Source organism: Dermacentor albipictus, chromosome 10 (assembly GCF_038994185.2).
Source record: "Dermacentor albipictus isolate Rhodes 1998 colony chromosome 10, USDA_Dalb.pri_finalv2, whole genome shotgun sequence".
NCBI lineage: Eukaryota > Metazoa > Arthropoda > Arachnida > Ixodida > Ixodidae > Dermacentor > Dermacentor albipictus.
The window spans coordinates 74479924-74505765 of record NC_091830.1 but is presented as its reverse complement, the minus strand read 5'-3'; the positions used below and the strand labels follow the sequence as shown (position 1 = coordinate 74505765).

The 25842-nt window shown below is 43.8% G+C and overlaps 1 protein-coding gene across 6 annotated transcripts in view; it reads right to left on the bottom strand.

Annotated features, from left to right (window-relative positions):
• Positions 1–25842, bottom strand: part of LOC135898084 (uncharacterized) — a 140422-nt gene that overhangs the window by 24427 nt on the left and 90153 nt on the right. For all 6 annotated transcript variants that reach the window (XM_070526722.1, XM_070526726.1, XM_070526724.1 and 3 more), the window contains 3 exons: positions 16360–16513; positions 11458–11567; positions 3416–3566 (listed from right to left, as the gene is read on the bottom strand). In XM_070526722.1, coding sequence (XP_070382823.1) covers positions 3416–3566; positions 11458–11567; positions 16360–16513 — 415 coding nt within the window. The remainder of the gene's footprint in view (positions 1–3415; positions 3567–11457; positions 11568–16359; positions 16514–25842) is intronic.

The window sequence follows — 25842 nt, the reverse complement described above, 5'->3', positions numbered from 1 at the left end:
GCTGACTGATGTGGCCGGTAAGTGGGGCGTGTTTAATGACTATGAAGTCGGTAGCACAAGTGATAGTGCTTCATTGTGTTTTGGTTTGCATGAGTTTTATTTTGAGTTTGGCTTACTTAAAATCTGTTTGCTGTGCTGCTCTGCGTCTACCAACCTAATCTCTCGTAACACCTGACCGCCCCCGAGATCTGTGACACACGACATAGAGGAATGTCCAGGTGACGTTGAGCGAAGGAAGAAGCAGATATCAGGCCAAGCGTCGAGGGGCAGAAAGATAGGCGGACCCGCGATAGGTTCACCTCCTCTGGAAGTTCATACAGGTTTTGTCTACGATACAGATGTACCGGGTTCGTCTCGTGATTCGTGATGACATCGTCCTCGCGCGCTGTACGCTGTGTGTACGAGTGAAATCGTGCAACAGTGAGCCGATGACGGCTGCTCAAGCTCGCTTGCGCAAGGGAGGAAAGCGGAGGGAAAGTGCCCTGTCCCATTGGGGGGGGGGGGGGGGGGGGTTGAGAGGGTCGCTCTACTCTGGCGGCTGCTGCGTACGGCCCGGCCGCGTGAGCGTTGTCTTGAATGCGATCTGCGATGGGGAAAGTGTAGACGTCTAGGTGCACCGAATGCCGATAGCTTCGTGTGCGCTATAGCAACCATGCGCTTGCCCACCACCCGCGTTCACGAAGTGAAACGTCACTGTAACTTTATTCTTACAGTTTATATTTGAACCTCAACGTTTATGTTTTCTCATGTACCATTGTTCTTGGGCGAAAGCGAACTTGTGCTTCACACCTTTGCGACCCCTAATAGAGTGTGTTTAAAGAAATAAACTGGCCTGGCCATTGAGAACATTAAAAGCCTTCTTTTCGAGAACCGACGCTTGTACGTATGTATTTCTCTTCGCGTTTTGAACTTCGAGATTTCGCAGGCGCATCTGGAAGACAGCACAGTGCCAGACCCTAGACACTCTTGGCCTATTTTGTTGTTTGTTTTTCGCGTAAGCAATGTTTCTAAATTGGTATACCTTTTCGCAGCCTTTTTTTGTCTTGCAGAACATGCTTGGATGCAACACTCATTAGAAATCACGTTAATTGTTGTAAAGCCAATATGACGCATTGGTGACAAGAACTTTAGAGTTCTTATATTATAGTTGTCGGCTACTTGGCCAAGCTAGTTTATCAGTGCACTGAAAAGTGCTCGTCACAGCATCTACACTCGCGACGCAAAAGATATGCATAGGTTTTATCTGCTTTTCAAGTTATTGCCTTAAACTGTATTTCCTCCTCTGTGCACTTTTACGATGCCATTCTTATCGTGCAAATTTCTTCCGGCCGCTCCAATTCGGAGAAAGGTGAACATAAGAAAGCGAAATTGTCTGCCTGAAGGCATATATACAAACCAATCCATGTCTATAGCAGCGACATAATAAATGTATATCCGATGTACATTTTGGAGTGTATGTGAGATGAAGTTTTCGTGTAGCGGTTTATAAAAACTGTTAATTATGGCGAACGCGTTTTTCAGTGTACTGTGTTCATGCGCCTGCCCGTGAAATCGGCTAGACACGCTATCCGCCACCACGTGCCCGTCAATTACACATCTACGGGACCGGCCCACATTACCCGACCAGAAGCTCACACAATTTTAATTTACTACATATTCCCTACGTAAACGGAAGAGCTCAGCATGTAACTACTGGAGTCAGGTTGGAAACAGTACACCCCTGGATAGAATAATATGCTGAATGTGGGTAGTCTATTGAAACACTGCTAAACGAGCACAGTATAATTATCATGGGATGAATTTTTCGTGTTCTTGTACCGCTCTCTCTTGGAACGGTTCGCTGTAGCATTTCATCCTTCTAATTTTTTCAGAATGTGCTGTAACATGCAACTTTGCTTATGAGGTATATCTCGTGGTATATGACGATGTTCCCACTTTGCCCCCAGTGAGATGGGCTGACGCTGAAGATAAATCACTACACCTGGGCGAATATCAAATTTTTTGAGAACGAATCTAATAAGCATGAGCATCAGATAGCCAAGCGCAGACGCATGTGCGTATCTAAGGCAGCGATATTTTTAGCGTAATACTGCACCCCAGCTGCATCTGAATAGTACCAACAATATATATCAGAGACAAAGAATTCATTTCAAGCAAGCACAAGATAAGAAACTTTGGATAAAACAGCATGATTGTACTTTCAACTTGTTTATAGCCTGATGTCGCACAAGTTTTCCAAAATTTATGAGGTTCTGTGCGTATGAAGCACTACAAGAACGGTGATAAACACTTTCGGATAAACGATCAGAATTTGCGGAAATCAAAAAGGTCTTCGAGAGCTTGCTTCCCGTAGGCACGTGTAAAATGGTTCGGTGCAAGAAAACTTCACTGGTCGTAGCGTAAAAATAAATGTAACATCAATAGACCGTCAACAACACTAGATGGCAGACTTCAAGAAATACTCACAGGTTGTAATCTAGGCTTCCGCCGTGAAGTCAAAAGGAAAATGTGTATTAAGCATTTTGTTTCTGCATTCCTTCGAAAATGTTGTCGTCATTTTACTTCTGATAAGTTGCTTTACGTTGCATAACAGACGGAGAACAGCACCAAGACAACCGTCGGTTATTGCGAAACGTTTAGTTTGTTTCAGATAATCCATAACAACGAATCGTTTTTTAGAATACAATTACGACTAGTTCGTGTGCCGTATCCGATTCGCATTTGAAACTATGACTATTTGCCCACTAGAAATAATTACTAATTTTACCTGTTTTTAATATTTGACCACGGGTGCAGAAAGTATTAACACTTTTGTATAATCTCCTCAAAAGGAACGAAATAAAAAAAGAAAGAATATTAGACCCAGCAGTCACGCCGAACACAGGGGAAAAGGAAGAGACGCTTCTTTAAGAAAGTAATCACGCACCTGAAGGAGTATATTTGTTTCGTGGTTTGCTGTTTCAGTGCGTGATTCCGCAGGCAATAGTGCTCGCGTAGGGAAAAACCTATCAGTCTAGAATTTTTCGCAAAAGCAATTTCAGCCCATCCCAATTCTGGCCATTAGTGTTAGCGAAGGCGGCTAGCCAATTGCAGGGCGCACTTAAAAGCGTGACGAACGAAAACATCAGCGCATACGGGCCCAGTGGTTGCCACGTGCCCTCATTTACGGAGAATGCACATAGGGCTACACAGGAGCGTAATCAGAACGGTGATATGAGTAAGTGAACTACTCGGCCAGTGAGCAGCAGTAGCCACTACAACTGTCAGCAACGCCTAGCCATGGTTTGTCTGTAAAGTTCCAGTATAACAACGAAATACAATTTCGCTTCGTCATTCTGTAACGCCGACGACGCTATGCCAGCTTTGCCTCAAAGTCACGGTTTCACTACGCTTTTAAGTCTGCCAGAAGTCTTACCACGGTGTGTCCGTAACTGTAGCCTGTCGATCGCACGAAGCCTGGTGGACGGGCATCCATAGCAACAGGAAATATATGGCAGTTTGGCAAACTGCTGACCGAGTAGGAAAGGTGCGCGATGGAGATGAACATTGAAGGTGCGAAGACTGTCCTACAAATACCATTGTAGCAAAGAGAAGGACTAATTAGCTTCACTGATCAACGTTATAACGAATCGAAACGTATACGCACGCCAAAAAGAAGTAGGCGTGAAGCTTTCAACAGAGGCGATAGTTTCTACAATAAACCATGCAGCGTTTTTTTTTCTGAAGAGAATGACTTCTTTGCTGTCTTCCCATGGTTTGGCCTATCATGGTGTGTGGCTATCCTGCCCGCAATTCTAGAAAAAAAAAACAGAAAGGCTGAACCAAGTGCCTACACTATAGACAACGTAGTCGACCTAATTGCAAGTGAATTACGACAGGAATGAAATATGAAATGAGTAAACAATAAACATAAATAAGCAGACAGAAAGGGACACAATAGGGAGCTACAATAAAAATTGATTGATCAAAATATTCGAACCAACGTGCGCATCACTGTTTGACATTTTTATTCTGTTTTTACTCATTCATTGACTTCTCACGTTTTCCACACTTTGTATTACTGTACTGAACAATTTTTTTCTATTCTGTAGATGTACTACCCCCCACCCCCGCACCTTTATGTAATAACATGGGCGATCCTTTAATGGAATAACAAATGATGACGATGTACATCGACCTTGCCTTCTTTAGTCTCGACGCTTGGTGGCTCTTGTTTATGAGCACGCGACCAAGTTTGTGCGGTTTGCAATCGCAGATGCAGGTCGTGTGAAGTTTCTTTAACTTCACTTTTTACTTTCTCCGGCACCGTTTTAGATTGTGGCTAAAGAACACTTTCAATAGCTTTAAGATAAAGCTCTTTTTTTAGCACGCAATGACATTATGACAGCATGTACTTTCTTGTGCTCGCTATTAGCCCCGAGAACGAACTACAGGGGCGCTGCGAGCGCCGCTCGCGTGACGTCAGGGCAAGGACTCGCGCCTGTCGTCTGCTACAGTTCGGGTGGTGTCCGGGCGCTTTCGGCGGTGTTTTCGTTTGCGCGCCCTCGTTCTCTTTGCTTGTATACTTATGGCGGTCGTCTCAAATATATTTTTACGACGTCTTCAGTTGCGAAAATTTATTCAAAGAGCTCATTTCTTAGATCACAATGCAGCTCTCGAAGGCAACGCTACAGTGCCAGCCGAAGGAGCGCAAAGCAGCCCATTGCGGTTTTTTCAATCGACAACCGCAAAAATATAGAAAATAAGAATCCAGTTATGATACCATACCTGCCGCGGTGCAACAAGTATATCACAGACACTGGCTATATATGACTTCTTCAACAGTTACAATCCGCTAAAACTGGTTTGCTCACGACGAGTTGTTCATGGTGTAATATCGAATTTTTGCGTTTCCTCACAGAAACGCTCGGCGGTAACACGAGGACATAACTAATACTGCAGTTAGATTCTACAAGTACAACTTGCTTCTTTGACTTCTTCTTAAAATTAGGCGGTTCCTCACGTGTTTATTTTAAGCGGTGGCATTTTAAAGTAAAGATAATGAAGGCGTACATCTATTTACAGAATACAAAATGGATTGTATCAATACATATTCCCTTTTCTGTGCTACACGTTTAACTCACTTGAGAAATTTACTGGTGCTTGTTGCTTGAGGAATATACATAACGAATTTGTTTGGTGAACTGACACAGGCTACTCGGCCAAAATGTTTTAGTGAAATATGCCTGTTGGACCACATGCTGCAGCCAGAAAGAAGTCAAAGCATCAATCATTAGTAGTATGGGACATATTGAAGATATAATTCCCCTGTGGAAGGTCAAAAATCAGGTGAATATATATGTAAGTCTTGTGGTGTTTTCTTTATGAATGTTTGCGATTGGATTGGAGCAAACCTTATTTTGCCTGCAGTTGGGCGAGGTTCTCTTTTATGTACCGACGAAGCGAATAGCTATCCGTTTGCACAGTGAAACAACGCTGGATCGAGACATGGTGAGACAGAAAGTGCTTGAATTTTGCTTTTCTGGGCAATCTAAGCTGCGCTGTAGTAGCTCGAGAATATTTTAGCCATTCCTATTGGAGCTGTAAAAAATGATTTATGGTTTCAATTCGAAATTGTAGTGAACTGATGGGTTTCACGAACAAAGCGTGCCTCGCCATAGCGACAGTCGGTTGCTACCGTTGCGTGATGGGTGTGCCATATTGTCGGTAAAGGCTACAGAGGGCCACTATGAAACATTTCATCGCTTGCAATAGATTGGCTCTCGACCTTAACAACGAAACTTTGCTCTCAGGTGATGGCTGCTATGGTATTTGTGAATTAACTATGTAACTACTCTACATGACGCGCCGTCGTGTTAGCAGCCATGAGCGATTCGTTTTGTGGAGGCCTGTTTAAGAGAGGTATTCATATTGTTGTATTCATATTAAGAGAGGGGTGAAACTAGCAGCAAGCTTTTTCATAAAAAATGGGCGTCTAACTCTTTCTTTTACGTATCAATAAATGGCCATATTTGGCTAGAACAACTGACCAGAGTAATAAGAATCATGATGACAGCTTCGCTGGGCAATGTCTTTCTAACACGGTTAACATGCTGATGTCAATTACCAAGATTTTTCTTTCGTGTAAAATACAATGTCTCTCATAGCTAAATTCTAAGGGAATGTTAAGTGTTTAGCCAAGCATCGTACACAACTTCGCGTATTGAATTTGCAGACATTATTTTTACGCAAAATTTATGGACAGACGCGGTGCATATATGCATTGTAAAACCAGTGGCCCCGTTCAATGCTACATAGCTTGCGATATCCAAGCCCCAAATTGGCAGCAATTTCCAAGCGATTTCCAATTTCCAAATCCAAGCAAGTTGGCAGCAGAAAGAAGCCGACGTATCATTCAATAAGTGCGGCTCGAGCCAACCATGCCCCAAGCATACACGAAGGGAACGAGCGCGCGCGGCCGCCGAGCGAGACGGAGCGAGCGGCGTCCTGGCCGTGACGTCACACGCGAGAGGGCGCCACTCCTAATTCTCGCCGCTAATAGGCTGATAGTTTGCACAAGGTTATGCCGAGTAATATGTGGCACTTGAATGATAGGCCGGAGATACGATATATAGAGGGCCGGGATTGAAACTAAAAGAATGTCTGGTTGGATACCCTACGCTGGGGAAAGAGAAAATGGGAAGGTAAAGAAGAGAGAGAAAGTGGGAGGAATGTGGTGAATGCGTGCATGTGCGCAGACAGACACCAGGTAGTGAAAGGTGCTCACAGAAGCCAGTCGTTTTGAAAAGGCACAAAAATGCCTTCCCTACCTTCTGTGCTTGCCAGAAGAAAGAGAATGTGCTCCACAGGTGCTCGTTCCGTGCTATCATCATTGCCACTTTAACGGCGTGCGACCCGCACGTAGCCAGGCATTGATTTCTTCCGGATATATCTGTTTTCCTTATAAGTATATGCTAAGTGCTGTGAACAATTATATTTTTCGAAAAAAAAAGAAGATGCGGACGCAGAAAGGTTATAGATAAGAAACGTAGAAATGAAGTTTCCGCACCTGCTGCTTCAATGAGAGTTTGGCTATATTCAAGGTGTTTTTCTTTCGCAATGTTTCTTGCCCCGTAGAATAACCGTAAACGATAAATCAGCTGTAAACCTGCCAAAATATATATTTGTCAAAAGGCGTTGCCTAGATAACACCGTGGTCCGTGTGGATGCGTGCCGCATGGCATATGCACATTCGGATAAAACAAGAATATGTTGGCACTAGACCGTTATTTGTCAACATGCGCTGCTGTTCATGCTATTTTTTTATGCAAGAGTGATTTTCGAATTTTATGTGAAGCATATTACGAGAGCTCAACCCAGCTCCTCAGGCGCGGCGGTGTCGCCTTGAAACCACGTGACACCGTGACGTCACGACAGAGGAGAAGTGGCTTTGGCTCAACTCTTGCAAGACGGGCTGGTTGGGAATCGAACCAGGGTCTCCGGAGTGTGGGACGGAGACGCTACCACTGAGCCACGAGTACGATGCTTCAAAGCGGTACAAAAGCGCCTTTAGTGAATGCGGTGTTGCCTTAGAAACGAGCTGTTTCTAAGGCGTGCGTCTCTTGCTCAGGCGCACATTTCGTTGCCGCGCCGAACGCTGCTTTGCTCGACGCTCACCGCGTCCAATGCGGGGCGCGTAGTCGCTGCCCTGTAGCCCATTGTCTTACACCCCTTGGCGGGTCGACGGGAACGCTGTCGCGTTCCGCTCTTGAAGGCGAAGCAGTAATGCATGAGTTGTTTCTTCGTCTAGCCGAACCAAATATAGCCAAGCAACAGCAGTTCACCAGGCTAAACAGTGGTTCAACAACTAAAATAAAGGCTAGTATGCTTCGCATCCTGGGCTTAACCTTACCTAAGCCACAGCCATTTTTTTAATAAGCTGTGATATGTCAGTGGTATTTACGATATAATGTTTTCATTCTTTGTGCTGGTTTTGACATTTGCTTTGTTTATCTACGTTTTAAAGGAAATTAGGGGCGCACGGATCTTGTAAATAAAATTTGTTGTACGTTCTCCATCTTTCACTCCATCGATTCCTTTTCACCATTTGTATTATTGCCACGACACACATTTTGTCAACTACCCCGGCATGAGATTTTGCTCTGAATACGGTGCTCTCTCTGCATAGTGCCGCAGTCACACCGCCATACTGAGCCATCATGAATGAAAATCTAACTGTAAACCATTGCACGTGGAATGTAAGCAATACGCTTGATGAAAATTATTGATATTCTTTGTCATCCACAGTTCAGTTAGTGCATAATAAAGTGCGATGATAAATACGATGATGAGTACAATGACAGACGCGCAGACAATTTTCTCAATCACGAAGGCGGATCTCACAGAACAATGTGATCATGTATGCAGCATGAAAACCGGTTGTCTCATAAGTCGTGGCGTTCTCGACCATGTGAGAACACACCCGCATGACGCAATAGGACAAAATACGCTGAGCGAAGTTCGTTCACGAAAGAATCCCATTCTATCCGCATCATCAGCTAGAAGGTGCGCGGGCTGACTTTCAGAAGTACGACGCGCCAAGCATTTCAAAGTGATGGCTTTCACGAGGAAATTCGCAAGGGGGTCGCCTTCTTAGACTTGCAGATATGGACGAGTGGTTTTAGTAAAGGGGTCCTGTGATGGGGAGAACTCGGCTCAAAGTCAATCTTCAGAATCATAATCTGTCTGTTCATATAATTTAATTGGAACATTAAAAAAACATCAGCTGTGGCATTTAGCCCCAATATACTTACTGAGATGGAATACTCGAAAAGGTATAAGTTACTTACACTGGACGCCAGTACGCATAATTGAGTAATTAAAAAAATTTAAGAAATACAGATTTCAATAAATTGCTTTAGCGCACATAGTGAAATACACGTATTGAAGCCAGTAATATTACAAGGCGCACCCCCTTGGAACTAAGTTTGATACTATAGCACCAGCTTCGAGATATGCGCAGCTAAACTTGCCTTAAAAGTAAACTGTTGTTTTCGGTGTTTCTTTATCAAAGCTCCTTTTCAATCAGTGCAGCTCAAAAGTTGATGGAACACTAATGCATTCGTCGCCAGCTGTGGGAACGCATATCCCGAAATAGGGGTCATGCATAGAAGTCGTTCGAAGTGGAGGAGAATTTCACAGACGCAGGTCACAATGCAAAAATTGTAATATTTGGCGTAAAATAACTATTTTAAAAGCTAGTTAGGAAACGTTTCCAATTAGCACTGTGCTAACTTTCATTTTTCGTGAAAAGAAGGTACGCGTCTGAGAGTAGTCTCGTTCAAGTAGAACTGTGCTACATATCTCACGGATGATCTTTTTTAGATTTCTGTTAATGTGACCATAAAACGCGGCGTATAGATCGCTTGCGGTACAATTTTCTTCAGTTTGGGTAGCCTGGCGCTTTAACATCAGTGTGCGCCTTGCAGACAGTAGCGCTTAGACAGGTCACAAACACTTCAAAACCGCAGAATGAAGGAAGATGCTTTGCTTCTAAGAACAGGAGCGATGTACGACATGATAACTTTATTTTAGTGGTGCTTCTCATTAGTTAGTGATGCAATGAGTTCAATATAAACCTTTTTGCACTAAAACAAGCTCGATGGCTGTTGTCATGATCAGGCAAACTAATTAGATAAAACGACACCCCATCTATATGTGTCGCTTAATGCCATAACCCGAACCTGCCTAAAGTCATTGTTTCGATGCCGTGTAAATATCTTCAGAACTATTTTGGCGTTGGTAATTATATATTAGAGCCAGAAAAACCACAGTCATAGTAGGCTGTACTTAATGATGGCATTGAATAATCAATCCTACTCAATCACTCAGTTATAATCCCTGTACTGAACAGACACATCGTATTCTCTATCCCACGAGTCAAAGAAGCTTCTTGAAATGTCCTTTATTGGTAACCTGTCAGGTATATGGATGAATACACGGTGTCCCTCTGACGATAAGGTCATGCTACATGACACCCTTTGGGTTTGACATATCTGCATTTCGGCATCTTGTAACCACTTCAAAAAAACAACTGCTCTCATATGTGTCGTTATGAGTCGACAGAGATAACAAAATGCTTGTCTATACGAGAAATGAAGCAATGATTAGTTGGAGATTAGATTATATTAGGGGTGCAGGCGTAATTAGGCGCCACTACAGCGATAATTTAATTGCCTTGTACCCTGTAAAGGGTGCACCGCCATAATTAGCATATCGCCGAGGGAAAGCCACCGTACGGCACAGCTCGGGGAACTAGAGCAAAATCACTAGGACTAAGCAAGGCTCACGCTAGGGAACGGTGTGTGAATGGCGGCTTTGGAGGTGTGCCCAGAAGAAGCGATTAAATGTAGCAGGACACGTGAAATTAACGGTACAGTTGTAGTTAGCGTCTATACAGTCGAAAATCAACCCCATTGCACGATACGCTGCACTATCTCAGAAAACAGCCCTCCTGACCTCTCGGTCTAAAAAGAAAGGCTCAGCCTAGTGCAACAAAAAGAAAAGAAGGTCCACGTAACTGCGCGTGAAATACAATACGAGTAAGTTGGGAATTGAGTAAATAATCAGCGCAAAGAAGAGACAGATAGACAGAATAGCGAGATATAATCAGCGTTTAGGAAGCGAATAATTTGAACTACGATATACGTCGACCTTGTTTTCTCTATCGTCTACAGTTCGTTGACCCTTCCTTTTTTTTGTTAGAAATAGTATAGTTCTGTCTGTTAGTATATTTTTCCTTTACCTGGATTACGCTAGCTAACTGGCACAGTAGATTGGCAGAAGGAATGAAAAAGCAAAATGGATTATTTCTCAAAAAGTATTTAATTATCCTTTAAGCTGTTCAATGTATGGCAATTGTTCGCACTCACGACTTGTGATCCGTACATTCGCCAGGTATGTCCAGTTGGAACGAATTATCAGAATGCCACCAGTCTCCAGACATCCACTCTGAAAGCGTGCGCCTAAATGGACTCTCATTACAGTTAGCTATTTGTGCGCCTAAATGGACTCTCATTACAGTTATCTATTTGTTTAAAGAAAAATAAAGCTGTTTTGTTTAAGAAGTAAGTTGAACAGCAACTCTGACGCGCTCATGTCGAAATTTCCTCTAGTTTTACAATGTTTTCTAACACGTTGTGCCTGGAGGGCTCACTGGCTTCATTTCGTAAAATTTTCATACGAATATGTGCCTTAAAGTAATTATTCAAAGAGTGGAGTATTGAAATTTGGTTAGCCTCTCAATGACGTGTTTTCGCTCATTTTGCAAGTGATGCAGCATGTTCGAGTAATTTGGCTCAATGAGTTGATGTGTACCATATACTAGCCGCGATCTAAAAAAACAGGTTAGCATTACAGTAGAACAGCGGGCATAGCCCGCCGACAAAGGGTGAAGTCCATTCTGTGCGTCATACTCACTTCATCAAGTTCACAACGCGGTAGTCGGCTGGAGGATCCAGAGACAAGCCTAAGACGTAGTAAGATGGCCTTTCGGGTGAAGTCTTCGGTTTCAGATGAAGATACACCGCCTGTTAGCAATAAAGACCCGGAAGATATTTCACCTCATTGCACACCTACACTGTTTCACTGCCGGTATGCAAGATACGTGTCTGGGTTACTACAGAAATATTTACCGAATGTGCTCTCGCTAGATAGCCATTAAATGGCTAACTTAGTTATTCTATTTGAACGATATTAAACAAGGTACAGAAAATCATAATCGAGTTACTTTTACGCTTGCCTTGGCATAGCGAAATGTTTTCTTTATCCTTGTAATTCTTCCGTCATGGCTGCTTAGTGGCTGTGGTGTTGGGCTGCTAAGCAAGAGGTCACGGGATCAAATTGCGGCCACGGCGGCCACATTTCGACGGGGCCGAATTGTGAGAACATGCTTGTACACAGATTAAGGTGCACGTTAAAGAGACCCAAGTGGTCCTAATTATTCTGGAGTCGGCAATATGGTGCGCCTCATAATCAAATCGTGGTTCTGGCATGGAAAACCCCGCAATTTATTTTAACCCTGTAATTATCGAAGTATCTCATGTTTTGCACTAACTTTGATTGCAACAAAAAAAAATTCAATGAAGGCCCTGGAAACTTACCACGTCACGTAACGTAGCATTTGTAATACACCGGAGCGAATTTCTAGTTGTACATAAATCAACAAAGCAAGAGCTAGTTTATTGCTACACTAATATACGCATAACTCAAAGAACATTTGTTCGTTTTGCTGCACCATAATCAATCAACAGGTTGTTCTAATAATTCTTCATGTTAAACTGTCTCAGAATTGCAGCGCTACGTTAAGTTTCACAGCACTTTTCGTATCTGTAAGAAAGTTCATACGCGGCTCAATTTGTTTGCCGCCAGCACAATGTAAAACGTCATCTTTATTTATAGATTGCACGCTTTGTCCTAAGCACTGATAATGTCTCTTCATTCGAAACGGTGCATAGAGACGTCTGTGTAGTTATTGGTCTGTGAAGTGAGGCAGCGATACTTTTTTTAAGGGAATGTGCGCTATTGAATGTGCGCTTGAAAAATCATAGTTGCACTCTATTGTGCTACGAATACAATGATCCTTCTGCATTCTTTATTCAACCATCACTCACTTCGAGCGAAGTCACAAAAGGAACCCTATGTTAAGAGCCTTTAAAATGACATACTACATTTAATGCACTATTGAATTGTGTCCCTTGAGTGAACATTAACAGTTTCAAAGCCCATCTCCACAATGACATTTATACTGATCTAATTAGGCGCAATTCAGCACTCCCCCATTTACGCACACACCCACACACGCGGACATTTAAGAACGACCCCGCCACCCAGGGCTCAGTGAACCAGTTGTTTATTCAGCAAATGGAACCGCCCGAGCGAACATAGCATTTAGCCGGGTGTGCTGCCGCTGCGTCTTCTTATCGCTACCATGAACCGCCGCGAGGGAAGCCCATCTCTGGCGTAAATAGGCAGAGTTAACGCTGTGGCGCTGCCCTGTCGCCTTTTAGGCGGCAGGTAACACTGCTAAACGCCGTGTTCGGTGATACGCAGAACGTTTGGAAGCACTGAAATCATTTTTCGTGAGCTGGCTTGTCAGCAGTGTTGTTTCTCGTATTACGCGAGCATCTGCGATGAGCTGAAAAAAAGTAATACCTAATAGATAAAGTTAGAAGCTGTTTATCCGGACGTTTTGCAAACTGTTTTACAACTTCCTAATTGGAATGTTTCGTCCAACTTCGTTGCTTCCTAAGTTGGTTAATTATTCTTGACTAGGTATGCAATTTATCAGAAGATAAAAAGAATAGTTTCGCTTACTCCATACAATAGTCAGCAACATGCGCTGGGTCACATGGTCTTAGAGTACATCGGTATACTTTTAAACTCTAGCAAAAGTTAGCTTGGACACCCTGTTTAGCAGTGAGCACATTGAATACGGTGTTGTACGGTGATGGTGAATACGGTGATGGAACCAATCGAGAGATAAATGTGATTCGTATTTCTTACTGAAGCTCGTTACCGTAATGGCCCACCTAACACAAATATCGATGTATGTTGTGTGTTTCGTGTATGGAATGGAATGGAATGGAAAACTTTATTGACTCTTTCAAGCTTTTAGCTGGTCGAGGCCGAATTCTTTATTCTTGAAGCTTGGGTCCTCTTCAGCCATGGATGGGCCCCTAGTCCAAGGCTCCACTGAGCCGGGCCGCCTCGCACGCGTGCGCTATTAGATCTCTTTGAGCCTCTAGCTCGCGGCTGGTGAGCCAGCTCTCCCATTGCTCCGCACTTGGTGTTTTCGTGCAAACATTTTTTTATTACTACTAAATCGACTCGTACAAAACACTCCTGTGGCAACCATGAATTCAGAACAAAGAACAAATATGGGAGCTTGCGAATTTTAGCGCATCTCGTGGGAGTTGGCAATGGGAATTTCGTCGCAGGCAGCGACAAATTCGCTGGGCCCCTTCGATTATCCGTCCCTGACAGTCCCGAACTGCCCTGGGTGGTACTTTCAGCTCATGAGCGTTTCGTAGGCAGGTTCTTGTACAGTTAGGGATTGCAAGGACAGAGAGTCCAAGAGGCCGACCAGTGGGCCGAATATCAGACGCAATAGGATTCTTCGGCTGTGTCTCTCCCAAAGCAGACTTAAACCACATCATGTGGGGGTGCCCTAAGCACCCCCTTCCCCCTTTCCTCAAGCAATTATTATCTAGTGAGGAGCAGTGGGAGGCTGCCTTGCGCAGCTCCAGGCCCGATCTTCAGGAGGCCATCCTGGATTGGGCTGAGAGGATAAAGGAGGCCTACTTCAAGTAGTTCCTCCCCCATCCTCTATTCCATTGCCCCCTTTCCTTTAAAGAGGGATAGATAAAGTTTTTCATCATCATCATTGGCGCACATAATCGAAGAGGCCCACTGGGTGCGAACGCAGCTGTTTTGTCGGCGACTATCGAGCGGCTCCTCGCGCGATAGAAAGTGCATCGGTGTATACGCGCCATTAGCATTGTGGGCTGCCTAATCTGCTTATCGAAGTCTGGAACCACCGTGGAGGAAGCACAGCACTGGTCTAAATTGCTCTCCTGTCACCTTTTAAGCCGGAGCATGTGCTTTTACTTCATACGTGGACAACTGGGAGCACTGGAATTGTGGGGCGGGGTTCAGAGAGAATGTTTGTTTCTACCTGGAAAAAAATGACGCTAGTAAAAGCCTGTTACAATACTATATTAGAGCAGTTTTTATATTTACAACATTTCTGTTATCTATTGAGAAAAAAGGGTTTTAGTATGAGCTCTTGTGACACTCCGAATTAATACACTTATGTTATGAATAAATTGTTTTTCTTGGTGTCTACTTCGTCGCCTAGGTGACGTAGGTTTTTATTAAATATAAGGCGACACCATGGACTTCTTAAAAAGAGATATTTTCGATGTACTAAATAGGAGAGCTTTCTAAACATCAGAAAGGTAGCAAGAGTCCGCCTTCGCTTTCCTGTGCTGTCGAGGATTCCGAGTCAAGCGGCTTCCAAAAAAATTACCTCGTATTTTCGGCACGTAAAGCCCCAGAATTTAACTTTATTTTAACAAATCAGTTGGTGGTCAACTTAGACGCTACACTTTTATATGATCTTCCCCAGATGTAGAGCTGCCTTTAAATGATAAGATGATGGGCAGTATCTCACACTGATCAGTGTCAGCCAAGAACACTACGTGTGGGGCACAACAACTGAAACTAACCTCAGGAAAATGCACTTACTACAGAAAAAGATCGTACGTATCGTTGAAAACGTGCCATGTCCCAGTCACAGTGAGTACCTCTTTAAACAATACAATATACCTACAATTTACTCTCTATACAACCGCTCTCTCCTTCGTATATGACACTCTAACTCAAACTCTGAAAACAGCGTTTTTAATGAAACTGCTTGTCTGCAAAGAAATACAGCTACCTATATCACCCGTCACGGACAATATTGGTCCATACCCCCCTCAAGAACCAACTACGGTTTGCAAATGACGAAAAATAAATTACCCAGACTGCTTAAGTCTTTACATGACGCTGGCATTGACATCATTAACATAACACGTTCAGAACTGTCGTTAGTTATGAGAACCTTCTTCTAAATAATGAATCAAGCGTAATTTATTTTTCACTTGTATTCACATGGGCGTGTTGTTAAATGTTTGTAATGGCATAATTTTTGCTCGTCCTTTTCTTTCTCTTAATCATTCTAATATTAATCGACCATCGTATCTTTTCACCTTTAATTATGCATCGTCAAGTGTACGCAGTTTTCAATTTTACTTACGTATTGCCAAGTGTATGTAATGTGGTGGTGCGTACTATCTGCATTCCTTTTATTTGTCCTTATCCCATTTCTTTGTTCCTTTTTTGTTTGTTCCGTTATAGAAAATTCTATTGAATTGATTGATGACTGTAATAATTATTAATATGTAATGTTCTTTGCGTACGGTCGATTGCCCTACTCACTGCCACCATGTAACACGGGGGCTAAGGGCACCTCAAGCTGCCTCATTGCAGCTTTTATCTTAGCCCCCGTCATTGTATTTTAGCAATGGAAACAAATAAATAAATAAATAAATAAAAAAAGAAGCAAGGAAAGAAAGAAAGAAAGAAAGGACTGTCATTTTACTATATATGGTCTTCAAGCAACCTGTTCAGTGCTTTAAGAGGACGCTCGAGCATCAATAAAATGGGAACTGAACGGACTTGTGGTGTGAACGTCTGATGACCCTTATGCTGACATGGAGTGTCACATCGCTTTCCAATCGGCAAAAAACTAAAGAAAAGCGGCTACACTAGAATTACCTTGAGCACACTGAGCGCCTCAAAGACCACTGGATCAGTTGTGTACTGCCTGTTGAGATCCAGGAATCCGAAGTGGGATATATTGTGTCTCCAAATGTCGTCGATGATTTTGAAAAATGTTGGGTCCTTAAAGTCTTTTTGCAAAATGGCAGGCCTGAGTGAAAAGAAGCATAAGTAAATACCTTGAAAATAGAGTCAAAATAGAGCGAAACAAGTCAAAGGAAATACATTGCACATCAATTTGCACATCAGAATTCATTGCCAAGATTTCTTTCAAAACCGTCACTTGAGACAATCTGTTCAGGCAGTGCATTCCAATCTTTTATTGTGCGCGGAAAGTATAAGTATTTAAAAAAGTTTGTTTGCGCAAAATATGGTGTTAGGGCATGGGTACGTTAGTGACGGGTTTTTCGTGTTGTTGAAGGTGTAACATAAGGTGAAGAACAAATTCTAAACTTTCTCTGGATGAGTGAATGAATAAACGTCAATCGAGCAATATTCCGTCTTATATGAAGAAGTTTAATTTCATTGGAGGCCATCAAAGAAGATGGGGAATCAGTTCTCTTGAATTTATTGTAAATAAAGCGCACAACCCGTCTTTCCGCGTTTTCTATTTTTGCTATATCTTTTTTGGCGTACGGGTCCCACACTATAGCCGCATACTCAAGTTTGGGCCGAATAAGAGAGTTATAGGCTAATAGCTTAACGTGACTGGGTGCTCTTTCGAGCTTCTCTTTCAAAAATCTAAGTTTTTTTAACGCAGATGAACAGATGTAATCAACATGGTCGCTCCAGTTAAGCTGTGAATTTATTAAAACAACTAAACATTTGTATCTTTCGACTTCCGAGATAGTAGTGCCGTAAGCAGAGTAACTAAAGTGGATAGGACGTATTTTTTTTGTCATGCGCCAAAGCACAGTCTTATCAGAATTGAAGACCGTTCATGATCTGTCACACCAGGCCACAATTTCACGGAAAGCATCATTCAGTAATATTTGGTCAGGCACAGAACTCACTGGGGTGTACAGCATGAAGTCATCGGCAAATAATCCAATTTTATGATTTCTATCAATGGAACACACAATGTCATTTATATAAATCAAAAATAACAGTGGACCTAGTACAGTTCCTTGTGGCACGCCCGATGTCACTGGAGGTAACATAGACGAGATGCCACCAATATCCACAAACTGTGTTCGATTTTGTAGGTAGGAAGGAATCCAGTTTACTAAGGTCAAGTGCACGGCTAATAATTTCAGTTTTTCAAGAAGTTCATTGTGGGGAACCTTATGAAATGCTTTGGGGAAGTCTAAAAAAATTAGGCCCAGTTGTCCACATTTATCTAATACGGAACTAAAGTTATGGATAGCAGTAACCAACTGCGTGACAGTTGAAAAACCTTTCCTGAAGCCGTGTTGAAATGGAGACAAGCATCCTTTAGAGTTTGATATATCAAGTATGTGGTTAGCGATAATGTGTTCGATTCAGCATAATGGCGTAAGAAGGCGTTTGGTACGTCATCTGGACCATGCGAACTTTTGGTATCTAAGCGGAGTAGGGATTCAACAACGCCTTCGTAGGATACAGTGACTGATTCTTCAGGTGGAAGGTCAACATGTTCATTGGCACTTTCTTCAGAAAATACAGAATGAAAGCAGGCATTGAAATGAGTAGCAATTGAATGAGGACACGTAATCACGTTGTTATGCACAGTGATTTGATTTATTTGCTTGTGGGAAGTTCGAAGGTGATCCCAAAATTTATGGGGATGATTTGGTATAAATTGTGGAAGACTCTCTGTAATGTTTTTTTTTCTGATTTCATGCTAGAAGAAAGCTCTTCTGCTAAAATAGCTAATCGACTAGAACTGTCGTTCTTCGCTTTCTTCAGCCATTTAAGCCTTCGTTTTAGGTAATAATGTGCCGATTTATCCAGGACTTTGCTTTCTTTAAGCGCTTCTTATCGGTATGAAGCTATTGATACAATATTTACAGTGTTCCTTGAACGTGTTCCGTAACTGTGTGACACTGGTTCCCTCAAAGCTTTCATAAGCCAATTCCAAGTAATCAAGGGTGGATTCATCCAGTGCTTTTGAGTAATCGATTACGTTCTTTTGCTTTGCTTTTTCTATACGTCCATGGACTACAGGTTAAGATACGACTACTAACTTGTGATGAGATATCGCGTCTTGAACAGATACTGTGTAATCACGAAAAGAGCGTTTTATGAAGACTAAATCTAAGATTGACTCAGTAGAACCATGTATTCTAGTTGGCTCGGTGACTATTTCATGATGGTTGTGGGACAACATTATATCGTAGATAGCGTCAGCATTTTCCGAACATCCAAGGTTTTCGTTAGACCAGGTTATGGTTTGCAGATTGAAATCCCCAAGTATCAATTCTTTATTTCTGTAGTTGAACAAAAAATCTGGCAGCTTATACAGATAGTGCAGATCTGAATTAGGGGGCCTATGCAGTGCACATAAGATGAAAGTGTAGCCAAGATACGTGATTTTCAGAGCAAGGCTTTCATGGTTTTCTGCTGAATTTAGAACTATAGCGGAAACATCCGGCTTTATTAAAACGGCTGTGCCACCTCCTCGTGACCCCCTATCACGCCTAGATAAAGTGTATGGTGGAGGAAAGATGCAATCACTAGTGATATCACCGTGAAGCCAAGTCTCGGGTATAACAACTATATCAGCACTGTGAGTAAACAGAGCGATCTCAAGGGCAGTTGCCTTGTTCACTATGCTTTGGGCATTTATGTTTAAGATAACAAGGTCACGAAGAGCTGGGTTATCTAAAGTGGTCTGCCAATCAGAGTTACTAAAAGAGAGAGGAGAAAGGCTAATCCGTTGTTCAGTTGAATCGTTCGAAGCGTACATGCAGTCGCCGATTTTGAGCTTGTCATGAACGAGATAAGCCTTTTTTCCATCCTTCCTTTTGGTTTTGCAAGATGCCCAGAGCAATTTTCGTTTTCTTAGTGTCTCCTTAGAATAATCATTTTGTATGGAACAAGTCGAACCTTTAAATTTACTAACATTTGCATACAGGGCCTTTTTCATTAAAATCTGGGAAGAATGCGATTACAGGACGGTTTGAATTGTTATTTGCTTTTCCTATTCTATGTATACGGGCAATGGATGTTGTTGAGACACCAAGGTGTTTTTCAAAGACCTCAGAAATCGCAATATCTTTAAGTTCCTCTTCCGTTTCTGAGGTATCTTCCAATATTCCATGTAAAATCAATTTCGAGCGACGACTGTGATCCTTCAGGTCAGTGAGCTTTTGATTTTGCTTGGAAAATGACTGCTTTATCGAATTGATATGCTGTCCGATTGGAGCAAGTGGTTCAATACCGGCCTTAAAGTCGCCAAAAAGATGTTCTATGCGATCTAGTCTAGTTGCTAAGGAGCTGAGAGATATATCTAGCTTACTTTGGAAAGCTTTCAGTTCCGAAATTTTCTGCTGTATGATGGTTTGGGATTTCATGATTTTATCAAACATTTCCTGAACAGGGGGGCCAGGGTTGCTTTCTACATCACCGCATAAGAGCAGTTTGCACGCAATTAAGCATTCATGTGCAATTCACATCAACACCGTGGGCACGGCAGGAACAGGAACATATGGTTATCGCTTCTGCATGAGGAGTAGCAACCAACCTGGATAAGCAGAAGAGGAGGCATGCTTAGAGCCAGTTTTTCGCGTGGTCTGCTGTGCCCAGTGAAGTCGAAGCGCTGGCGATCTGCTCTTATACCGGCTGCTGAGGATGACGTCACTCCCCAACCGAAGTGGCCGTCTTGACCGCTTTGTGGCATTCGCACCCTACTACATGAGAAAGCCTGAGTGCGCTCTTTGCTAAGAGTAGACGATAACACATTGATTTATTTCTGCCGGCACAGTGGGTATATGCCACATTGTCGGTGCTCCTCCTCTTTGATACCAATTAGCGTAGCTAGATTTGTGCCACAGCTAATCTGCCGCTGTACAATGACAAAAAACGATCTTCTAAATATATCCGATGCTTTGTGGAATTGAGCCCGAGCCATGGTACAGCATGGCGGAGGGAAACTCGGCTGAATTTCGGTCAGCCAATAAGAAGGAACTTGTGGTTACGTTTTCTTAGACCTGAGTAAGGCCTTTGGTACTATTAGTGAATACTATTATTCATGTGATCTTATTTTATAAATTTGAAGCATATGGAACTAATGTGCTGCCCTAACATTCTCAAAAACTCATTTGTCTCATAACGCATTCGCTGTGTAGGCCAGTCTTCTCTTCCTAAAACCTCACCGATGAGGTAGCACGTGCCTAAATGTTATGTGCATTGTTCACGTTTCTTTCTCTACGTCAGTTCTCTGCCCGATGTGAAATGTTCACGTAATTTCTTGCTATCCGAAGCCAGCGCTAGCCAAGAGGTACTACTGCAGTTTCAGTGTCCTACCAAATCATGCTGACGCCATCCGAATGGGAGGCCACTAAAATAGAATGATACTTTGCATGATAAGCGGTATGCGCCTGCATCAAGGTTTGCTTTAGCCTGATGCGCCTAGCTAAGTCCTGTCCATTGCCACGTCGTTTGCAAGGAGAGCAATAAACCACAGCGTTCTAGCACGCCGCCACCCAGGCAGGCCAGACGTCGGCCACATGTGTGACTAGGGGCTCTGTAACGTAAAAGTATTCCATACTTTGCTATTCCAATTCTGCATACAGCCCTCCGCGAGTGGTCAAAAACTTCTTTGGACCACCCCACTTCACCTGTCTGTCACGCGACGTCAGGAAAACCGCGCTAGCTCCTTATCTCATATGACGTGTACAGGCTAATTGTGCATAATTTGAACGAACGAAACAAAAAGTTATTTCTAATTCGACGTCTTTTTGCCATTAGCCTTCGGCTATTGGTCAAAAAGTTTTCGGGCTGCACCCACTTCACCTGCCTGTCATGCGACATCACAAAACCATAAAACTCATGGCGTCAAAGTAACTTGTACGCGTTAGAGATGTATTAATATGCCGAACAAAACTGAATTTTCTTCTGAATAGCCGCAGGCTGCCCCGTTACGAAAGTAATAAAAGATGGCTGCCGCTGACCACTGAGGAACTAGCTAGTCGCAACTGCCAGGGAGCATAGGTTTATTTGCGTGTAATAAAACCTTTTGCGTGGCCGTGTAACGTTTTTGAGAACTTTCCGTTCTCTTCTTTACTGAGGATCCGTTTTATCGTCTTTCTTAAGCTTCCGTTGCATGCCGCCGCGATTGTCGACAAGCCACCGCAAGCTAAGTAAGTGATAGAGGACTAATCGCAGACGCCGGCACCACCCTTTTTATCTGGTTATCTATGTTCAGTGCACAGGATCGGCCCCATCGAATCACTCTCCACTTGAGCATGCTCCTCGCCTCTTGTAAGCCAATTAGGCAAGGCAAGCCGCTCAGTGTAGGCAATGTTATTCGTTATTGAAGCGAAAGAAGTGACCTCCTATGAACGAGGAAAGCGCTTGATTGGTTTGTTCAGAAAATCCTGCCAGTGACTGCCCTATGCTTGCGTCAGCGGTTACGCAAATTTGACGTCAGGAGATTGGAATAAAAGCGTATTGGAATAGTTTTACGTTATACGGCCTTAGGTGTGCAGTGAATTCGCTAACGCGAAATTGCAGCTTGTCCCGATAAAAAGCTTCCTGAGTCCACTAGGCCATAGAGTTTCCAGCAATATTTCTTAGAGAGAACTCGCGCTGCAGACGTGCAGACACCACAAGAGTGATTAGAAGTGCACGGTTTTGTGCGATCTTCGTCCTTGTGCACCCAAACATTGTTTTGCCCTTGTTTATCACTTTTTATATGCCTTCGCTGCCGTACATTTCAGAGCAACCATATTTTCAGAAGTACAATAGAGGCTGCGAACGCGCGCAATTGCTACTAACGGCAAGAATCCAGCTTTTCGAGTAGAGAAAATCGTAGCGCGCCAAGCGTCCCGAGAGAGAGAGAGAGAATAAACATTTTTATTGGATGAATGCAGTTTTGGAGAGGCGTCCTCAGTCCAGAATGCCTTGAGCTCGGGCCGCGTCCTCGGCCCTCGCAATCAGCCGTCACTGATCCTCGAGGTCGGAGCTCGCCAAGGCTCTCTCCCAAAGCTCGTTAGTGGGGTAAGGGTTCGAAGGATTTAAAGGTGCCGCTCTGCAAGCCCTTACTAAGTGTCTGATGGACCCGGGCTCTGCGCAGAAGCGGCATTGCGGAGAGAATTGTGTAGGTGCTATGAGGTGATTTCTGGTTGGGTGGGACAATGTATTAACCTGTCGAGCGCGGAGGAATCGCTCCTGCTCTCTAGATAGTGACTTGTGGGGGGGTGCATATGTTCTGCGGGTCAGCTTGTAGGGGTGTGTGATGTCTTGATAAGAGATTCAAGGGTGCATGCGCTCGTGTTCAGATTCCTCGGCGTCGGCTCGGTAGGTCAGATCTCGAGCCACGTGGTTGGCGACCTCGTTGCCAGGAATGCATTGATGAGATGGCGCCCAGATGATCATGACTGATCTCGTTGGCGGCTCTTGATTGAGGATCCGGAGCGTAGTGGTATGAATTCTGCCGCTTGCAAAGATGCGGCACGCCTGTTGGGACTCGGTCACTATGACTTCAACCGGTGCTTGGGAGAGCACGAGGGCTATGGCCGCTTCCTCGGCTTGGAGGGGATTGTATCGTGTGAGCGAAATGTTGGTCTGATGTTCTTCGCTGACGACTACGGTGGCTGTTGTGGCTGCGCGTCTGGGGTAAGAAGCCGAGTCCGGGTAGGCTGTAGAGGGTAAAGTCCCGTATCGCTTGTGTATGGCCAGGGCGCGGGCCTCCCTTTGCTCTGCGCATATTTCGAGGTAGAGGACGTATGGTGATGTTGCTCCGGATGGCATGGGGTAAGCTCACAGTCTGAGGCGGCGGATGGCTCAGAGGGGCAGAAAGCCCCAGGCGTATGAGAATTGACCTCCCCAATCCCGTAACCATTAGCCTTGTTCGCTGACTGGATAAATGTGCCTCTATCAGCTCCTCGGCCGTGTTGTGCACACCTAGTCGTAGTAGGCGTTCTGTGGACGAACTGATTGGCAAGCCCATCACCTGCTTATATGCCTTTCTGATCATTATGTTGATTTTCTTGAGTTCCATCGCGTTGCGAAGTGCGTATGGAATAGCGTAAGTTATTCGAGACACGACGAAGTCTTGGACAAGCCGAAGCGTGTCCGCCTCCCCCATGCCTCTTGTCTTGGTTGTTATTCGGCGGATCATGTGGGTAACGTGGGCTGTTGTATTTTTAAGCTTTTGAATTATATTGCATTGGTGCGATCCGACTGGAAAACCATTCCCAATATCTTTACGCTCTGAGACGGAACGATAGTGTGTCCCTCCAATTGTATGTTGATAGTGGGCGAGTCGGATGTGTGCTTCTTTCGCGGTGAGACCAGGTGTAGCGCCGACGTTTGGGGGGCGCAGCTGAGCCTGCATGACTTAGCATAGTCGCTCACCACGTCTGCAGCTTCCTGCAAGCGGTTCTCCATTTCCCCGATGGACCAAGTGAACGACCAGATGGTAATGTCGTCGGCATATAGGCCATGCCGGATCTCTGGGACGTTATCGAGGAGCGGCGGTAGGTCTATTAAAGGCGATATTGAAAAGGAGAGGGCATAACACTGCGCCCTGTGGTGTGCCGCGCCCGTCCAGTAGGAAAGGGTTTGTGGCTTTGTCCCCGACCGTTAGGATGGCTTTTCTATCTGAGAGAAAATATCTGACGTAGCAGTGCGTCCTGGCGCCATAGCCCAGCGCATTCAGCCTCTGTAAGATTGCTGTATGCTTGACGGTATAGAACGCCCCTTTAAGATCTAAGGCGAGGATAGCCGTGGAGGAGTTGCGTGTCGCTGGTACAATCACCTCCTCTTTCAGCTGAAGTAGGATGTCTTGAGTTGAGAGGTGTGGACGGAATGCTATCATCGTTGCTAGAAGTTTCCCCGAGTCCTCCAGGAAGGGTTGTAGCCGGTTGAGAAAGATGTGCTCTAGGATCTTTCCTACAAACGAAGTGAGGGAGATTGGTCATAGGTTCTCAATCGCTGGTGGCTTCACTGGCTTCGGTATCAGACGAACTTCGGCCATTTTCCAGTCCTCGAGCGGGAAGGTTTACAAGTGTCTTATTGGTAATTCGGTCCATTCCCGGGGCTGTGTATCGTCTCAAGCCCATTATCGCCGCTGTTAACTCTTGTAGATGAATGTCCTCATCTAGGAGATCGTTAGGGGTGCCGGTGTAGGGTAGCAGAGGCTCCGATGGCTGTGTGGGGAAGTACTGGGCTTTGAGAGTCAAAAGGAGGTCCGCCTCGTTTCCAGTAAATTGGTCTCGAGTCACTCGCTTACCCGCCATAGATTCATAACGTTGTTTTATGTCGTTTGTCAATGCATGCGTCCGAGGCTTTCGATATCGAGCCTCTGTGCTTGAGGTTCTGCGTTCGAATCGTGCCGTCGGAGAACTATATGATTGTTTCTTTATTTATATACTACGCATTACTTTGTTGAAAATGACGAGTGTACAAACTCCCGAAGCAGTTTGAAATCAAAAGGAAGAAGTTTAGGCAAGTGCACGTACATCCCATAATTCGCATGCTTGCATTGCAGCTACCATATACACAAGTGCCACAGTTACTTATAATTGTATGAAAGTCTACGCACTACGCTGTGGGTTACGACGCGGCTGTGGGGCATGCTAGGTTTCGGCATGGTTGCTCATACGCTGACGAAACGACTATGGCCGTGTTTGATAAGTCTATGTGCTGTCTAATAGTCAAATTAAACACTACAATCAAGTACTTTCTGAACATGTTTATAGTGACAACTACATGATATATTTCATATAAAACTAAACTTATATTATTCGGGTTACACGAAAACGTCGCTAACTAATCCCCCATCAGTGAAGACAGGTCATCGTTATATTGGCGTTTGCATTTTTAATTCCAAGCAGTTATCCGTGACGGTTGTTTCAAGTTTCACTTACACGTCAACCATGCCAAGTTGAAGTTCGCTTTTCAATTTCGTGCGCGAGTACTTCAATCTTCGCGTATTACTGTCCCCTTACATTGTTTTCATTAATGCCCACATAAACAGTAGAATATTGGCTTGGAGTAATACACCTCTCCGCATTTATCTTTTATGCAGCCCATAAAGATCAGAAAATGCGTGTTATCACTTGCAGTTCACCACACTATAGTGGCGTTGGTCGTCTTGATCAATAAAATGTTTTATTTGACGCAGAGTTGTTTCAATTACATTTAAAGTTATGTAGCATAAATAGATTGTTTCTGAAGAGCCTTTTGAAATCAGTAAAGGTTTGTAACCAAAAAATATTCACACCACCACGTTTGCTTTCAATAAACTTTTCTTGTTAACACTCTTCCGCAGTATTCTAAATAAACATCTGCATTGGCTACAATTACGTTTCTGAACATTTTGTCTGCTCTGCT